This window comes from Mus pahari, chromosome X (assembly GCF_900095145.1).
Source record: "Mus pahari chromosome X, PAHARI_EIJ_v1.1, whole genome shotgun sequence".
NCBI lineage: Eukaryota > Metazoa > Chordata > Mammalia > Rodentia > Muridae > Mus > Mus pahari.
This window is the reverse complement of record NC_034613.1, coordinates 43,327,341-43,334,183: the sequence shown is the minus strand read 5'-3', so window position 1 is coordinate 43,334,183 and position 6,843 is coordinate 43,327,341. Positions and strand designations below refer to the sequence as shown.

The window sequence follows — 6,843 nt, the reverse complement described above, 5'->3', positions numbered from 1 at the left end:
CCTGATGTTTTACATTATAGGAATATTTGGCACAGGTTGAGTTATTGAATGCGTGTTTGCATTGGAGGAGTAGCAGGTCATGAGCAGAAGCATTTATGAGTAATGAAATGTTTCAGGCATGGTGGCTCATGCTTTTGTTCTCAACACTTGGGAGGCAGAGGAAGACAGATTTCTGTGAATTCCAGACCACCCTGGTCTGCTTGGAAAAGACTACACATAGAGAGACCCTGAGTCAAAAGGAAGTAAATAAATAAACAAGCAAGCAAGCAAACAAACAAACAAAGAGTAATAAAGTGGGGACATGGTAGTTGATGCCTTTAATTCCAGCATTCAAGAGGCAGAGGCAAACCCAAACCAAACCAACCAAACAAACAAAAACCACAGTTACCTAGTTCAAATCCATAGAGGCTGGCAGTTAAAACCTCTGGTTTTGGAATTAGTAAACTGAGTTGTAGTACTAGCAAAAAATAAAAAAAGAGCAAAGCAAGTAATTTAGGTAATTTGAATCTAGAGAGTCAAAACCAAGAGAGACAGTGGCATTCCCATGTTCACTACTATAACCTATCAGTAGAAGTAACCAAAATCTCTAATGGCATAGGAATTGATAAAATATGACAAATACATACAGTGAGGTATTGTTTAAATAGAGACAAATAGGCAACAATATAAGAAGACAAATTAATCTTCAATAAATTCTTTTTTGTTTGTTTTGTTTTGTTAAAATTTTATTTATTTACTATATATATATATATATATATATATATATATATATATATATATATATATATATATATACATATGATGAGTACACTGTAGCTATCTTCAGACACACCAGAAGAGGGCATTATACCCCATTACAGATGGTTGTGAGCCATCATGTGGTTGCTGGAAACCGAACTCAGGAACTCTGGAAGAGCAGTCAGCACTCTCGACCACTGAGCCATCTCTCCAGCCCTCAATAAATTCTTCTAAAGAAAGTAAGCCAATCTTATAAATTCAGTACTGCATGACTCTGCTCATAAACAGAATGGCATTTCAGAGAGACTAAATGAAAGGCAAATAGCAAGTCCTGAATCAATGGCCATAAAAGGTTATACAACTTTGTCCTCAGGTCCACAATCATGTGTACACATAGCTTAAAAATAGTTAAGAATATATGGGTCTCCTGTTCAGTGTTCTTTTTTTTTTTAAGCGAACTTGATGCTAGATTTATTATTGAACATGATTTGGTAGGGTATAGGAGAGAACTATTGAAGCCTTCAGGAATGCAGGGCTCTCCACTTGTCCAGAGGACCACAATTGGGGATATATTTGAACCCACAGACATGAGGAATGAGCTGCTTCTCAGCAACCATGTCTTCAAATTCATCTGCATTAAACCTGGTGAAGCCCCACTTCTTTGAGATGTGGATCTTCTGGCGACCAGGGAACTTGAACCTGGCTCTGCACAGAGCCTCAATCACATGTTCCTTATTCTGCAACTTGGTTCGGATGGACATGATGACCTGGCCAATGTGAACCCTGGCCACTGTGCCCTGGGGCTTCCCAAAGGCACCATGCATCCCTGTCTGGAGCCTGTCAACCCCAGCACAAGACAACATCTTGTTGATATGGATGACATAGAAAGGGTGGAGCCTCACTCGGATATGAAAGCCATCCTTGCCACAACTCTTTACCATGTATTTGTTGGCACAAATACGGGCAGCCTCCAGTGCTTCAGAAGAGAGTTGCTCATATTCATCTGACACCATGTGGCCACAAAGTGGGAATTCATCAACTTTCGCTTTCTTCCATCCCAAATCAAAGATGCGGATCTTAGCATCAGGGACACCACAGCAGAAACGAGACTTTGGGTATGGCCTGTTCTTACAATACTGGTAACACCAGGCAGGGCGGTGGCCCATGATGACAATAGGATCCTTGGTGGCGCGCCAGGAGGAAAAGACCTATTCAGTGTTATTGATGCAATAAAGTAAAAGGCACATTTTTTTTAGAAAAAGAAAAATGTAGTTCAATATTAGTTGTCTTCATAGCCTCTTTATAATTTGATATAAAATGTGAAATTTTCTTGCCTTCAAATTATATATTTCATATAATAAAATAATATTAAATTTGGGTTTTTGTTTTATTATCAACCAATGTAGGCTTGGCTCTGATGTTTTTGGAATATTAGTGAAAATAAGGTGATGTAGCACTTTCTGCTTTATGGTTTCTGAGTAATGCTACTTTGCCTGTTTGACAAGTATCCATTTGCCTATTTTCTGACTTTTGTCATTCTATAAGATTTTGAGGGCTGCATCTTGTATCTATCTGCAGAGTTTTGGTGTGAATTATACTGATTCTCACAATTGCTTTTGGCAATATAGTCATTTTTACAATATTGATTCTGTTAACTTTGTAATATGGGAGTTATTTCTATATCCTAGCATCTTCTGTCATTTCTTTTTACACTGAATAAAAATGGTCTTTGTAGGGATTCTTAACCACATTCATGGAAAGATCTATATTCAATGTATTTTAGAAGCCAACTGGTGGGAACATTTTGATAAATTCCTTCTATCAAGTATTTTCTTTTTTTTTTACCTGTATATGGAAAGTATAATGATATTGAATGTCTATTTGTGCACTGTTAAATTATTAAAACTATTATCATATCTGAGTGTTTTAAACCTTATGGTCTTTCAAATAATAGAGCTTATCCTAGGGGGATAAAAAGATAGAGGCAGGTAGATCTCTACATACATTCAAGACCAGCCAGTATGTTAGTCAGGGTTTCTATTCCTAGACAAAACATCATGACCAAGAAGCAAGTTGGGGAGGAAAGGGTATATTCGGCTTACACTTCCACATTGCTGTTCATCACCAAGGAAGTCAGGACTGGAACTCAAGCAGGTCAGGAAGCAGGAGCTGATGCAGAGGCCATGGAGGGATGTTCNTTACNGGCTTGCTTCCACTGGCTTGCTCAGCCTGCTCTCTTATAGAACCCAAGACTACCAGCCCAGAGATGGCACCACCCACAAGGGGACCTCCCCACTTGATCACTAATTGAGAAAATGCCTTACAGCTGGATCTCATGGAGGCATTTCCCCACTAAAGCTCCATTCTCTGTGATAACTCCAGCCTGTGTCAAGTTGACAGGAAACTAGCCAGTACAGCCAATTACTTCTATGAAGTGTGTTCAAGAATGGAGAGGAGTCAGATAGAGGATGTTGCATTTCATTTTAAAAATTGGACTAAGAAGCCAGGTTGTAGTGGCACAAACCTTTAATCCCAGCACTCGGGAGGCAGAGGCAGGCGGATTTCTGAGTTCGAGGCCAGCCTGGTCTACAAAGTGAGTTCCAGGACAGCCAGGGCTATACAGAGAAACCCTGTCTAGAAAAACCAAAAAAAAAAAAAAAAGTTCAATCCTTTTAAAATATCCAATATCTTTTAAAATCCAAAGTCTTTTTACAATTAATTTTAATTTTAAAATTAAAGTCCTCTTAACTGTGGGCTCCACTAAAATATTTTCTTCCTTCAAGAGGGAAAAATATCAGGGCACAGTCACAATCAAAAACAAAAATTAAACTCCAACTGTCCAATGTCTGGGATCCAACTCACGATCTTCTGGGCTCCTCCAAGGGCTTGGGACACTTCTCCAACTATGCCCTTTGTAACACACACATTGTCTTCTAGGCTCGAGCCACCTGTACTCCACTGCTGCTGCTGTTCTTGGTGGTCATCTCATGGTACTGGCATCTCCAAAACACTGCTGTCTTTCACTGTAACTAGGCTTCACCAACCGCCTCTCATAGGCTTTCTTCATGGTGCCAAGCCTCAACTCCTTTGCATGACCCCTTCAGTCCTGGGCCATCAATTGCAAATGAGGCTGCACCTTCACCAATGGCCTTCCATGGCTTCTCACAGTGCTGAGCCTCAGCTGCTCTGCATGACCCCTTCATGCCTTCAAAACCAGTACCATCTGGGTAACTCTTTCACATTACCAAGTCCAGCCACAGCACAAGGCAGAACCTTGGCTACTGCTTGTGGACGTTGTACATCGTGGTGCGCACTAGGCTCCGCACCACGATGTACAACGTCCACAAGCAGCTGTTAAATTATTAAAACTATTATCATATCTGAGTGTTTTAAACCTTATGGTCTTTCAAATAATAGAGCTTATCCTAGGGGGATAAAAAGATAGAGGCAGGTAGATCTCTACATACATTCAAGACCAGCCAGTATGTTAGTCAGGGTTTCTATTCCTAGACAAAACATCATGACCAAGAAGCAAGTTGGGGAGGAAAGGGTATATTCGGCTTACATTTCCATACTGCTGTTGATCACCAAAGGATGCAGGACTGGAACTCAAGCAGGTCAGNAAGCAGGAGCTGATGCAGAAGNCATGGAGGGATGTTCTTTACTGGNTTGCTTCCTCTGACTTGCTTAGCCTGCTCTCTTATAAACCCAAGACTACCAGCCCAGAGATGGCACCACCCACAAGGGGACCTCCCCCCTTGATCACTAATTGAGAAAATGCCTTACAGCTGGATCTCATGGAGGCATTTCCCCAACTGAAGTTCCTTTCTCTGTGATAACTCCAGCCTGTGTCAAGTTGACAGGAAACTAGCCAGTACAGCCAATTACTTCTATGAAGTGTGTTCAAGAATGGAGAGGAGTCAGATAGAGGATGTTGCATTTCATTTTAAAAATTGGACTAAGAAGCCAGGTTGTAGTGGCACAAACCTTTAATCCCAGCACTCGGGAGGCAGAGGCAGGCAGATCTCTGGGTTTGAGGCCTGCTTGGTTTACATAGTGACTTCCAGGACAGTCAGGCACAAAACACAACACAAAACAAAACCTGTACTATTATATAGCTTAACCTTACATTTATGTTAGTTGACTAAAAACTAAAACAGACCATTCTTGGAAGAAAAGAAAGGGGAGGGTGAGGTGTAGATGTGGAAATTTATATAAAAGAAAGGGAAATGTCTCCCTGTCAAAAACAGGGAATACACTTACTATGTAGATTTTCCTAGTACAAATTATCTCCTTAGTTCTGAATTAAGACTATGAATTTTACTAGAAACAATCAAGACTCAGTTTCTCCAAAGAAAGAACAATGTCTGGTTGTGATCAAGATGTAATTTAATCATAAAAGATACATGGAAATCATCCTAGATCGGCTCATTTACATTAATGATACTTTTAAATCTGCTGATTAAATTCCACAGCCAAGGGATATGGTAATTAAAATCTTCCCTCTCCTGACAGACATTGCTGTTATTTCTAGGGCTTTGTTGTCATAAACTATGCCACAATAAACATTCACATGTAGCATAAGTCATGCAGTCCATGTGAAAAATTACATTCCTACCAATGGAATTGGTGATGAAAAGAGGATACTCTATTTTCTAGATTTTGGGCATAATGAATATGTATATGTTATATAGTCAGGAAAAAATAAACTAAGTACTTAACCTTTCAGATTCTGTAAGATGATAGTGACATGTCACCCCGTGTTCATTGTAGATTATAGAGTCATTACTGTCACAGACATACAGTTACATATGTCTGGAAGGAAGCATCTTTTTGTCTAAATATTAAAAATTTATTACAGCTGGGTATGGTGGTACAAGACCAGCCAGGCCTATATGGTGAGGCCCTGACTATATATATATATATATATATATATATATATATATATATATATAATTTTCAACTAAATTTTAGAGGGTGCCAAATTCTTTTTCTCCTTTTGCTTTGAGGATTGATTTATTATTTTTATTTTCTGTGTATATGGGGTTTTTTATTTTTTGTGTATATGGGGTATGTCTGCACATGTCTAGTATTGGAGGAAGTCAGAAGTGGGCATGAGGTCATTTAGGACTGGAATTACTGATGTTTATTAGCTGTTAACTGGGTAGCAGGAATCAAACCTGAGTTCTTTGCAAGAACAAGTGTTTTAACCATGGACCAATCTCTCTAGACCCTCCCACTAGGATTTAAGATTTTAAAAAATTTTAATAGAGTTTAAAGATTAGTTTGTTAGGATTCACTTTTTAAAAATAGTTTTCTCCAAACTAAAACACTAAAGCAAAGTAAAATACTAAGTTAGCCAGTTATCTGCAATGTTTATAGAACTGCTTTGCTTATCACAAATGAAGTCTGGTAAGTCTTATCTTATCAGCTAGGCTCTAATTAATAAAAGAGATAAAGACCCAGATGAAAGTGGCCCCTGAATAGCCCCAAAGACTAACAGTATCACTGTGGTCCTCTGCATTTAGTATGGAGAGTCTGAAAAATGTATCAAAAACATTCCAAGTTCACTGTAGCTGTCTGACAAAGTTTGCACTTTCTTGTGTAGACATCCTTTAAGAAAGGTCTGTGATGAAATTCTAGTGAGATAACAGAATTCCCCAAGATTGAGTCCTCACTGTGACAGAAGGCAGATGTAACCAAAACAGCCTTACTTAAGAAGCTTACTTACTGAGGCTAGGTGATGGGGAGCCAGGGCAGGAGTCATCTCAAAATGTTCCCATCCTGCCAAGCTATCCCAAAATACTCTTTTCTTCTCTGCCTTCCACTTCCTCCTCTCCTCGTGAGGTGGTGTGATTGTGACAAACAGAGTTTTCAGTTAGGGTAAAAACAGAAGGCGGTGTTCTATTTGGGGTATGGGTAGGGGAAGAGTAGAGGATTTCAGTTGTAAACTTACCCAGCTCACTCCCTTTCTTTTTTTTTTTTAAGATTTATTTATTATATGTAAGTACACTGTAGCTGTCTTCAGACACTCCAGAAGAGGGAGTTGGATCTTGTTACTGATGGTTATGAGCCACCATGTGGTTGCTGGGATTTGAACTCCGG

The 6,843-nt window shown here is 39.3% G+C and overlaps 1 protein-coding gene across 1 annotated transcript; it reads right to left on the bottom strand.

Moving 5' to 3' along the window:
- Window positions 1-1,178: 1,178 nt before the first annotated feature.
- LOC110313565 (60S ribosomal protein L10-like) lies at window positions 1,179-1,940 on the bottom strand. The gene has a single exon (XM_021187979.1). It carries the CDS (start codon window positions 1,902-1,904, stop codon window positions 1,260-1,262), a length of 645 nt encoding a protein of 214 aa, XP_021043638.1. The 5' UTR covers window positions 1,905-1,940; the 3' UTR covers window positions 1,179-1,259.
- Window positions 1,941-6,843: the final 4,903 nt, after the last annotated feature.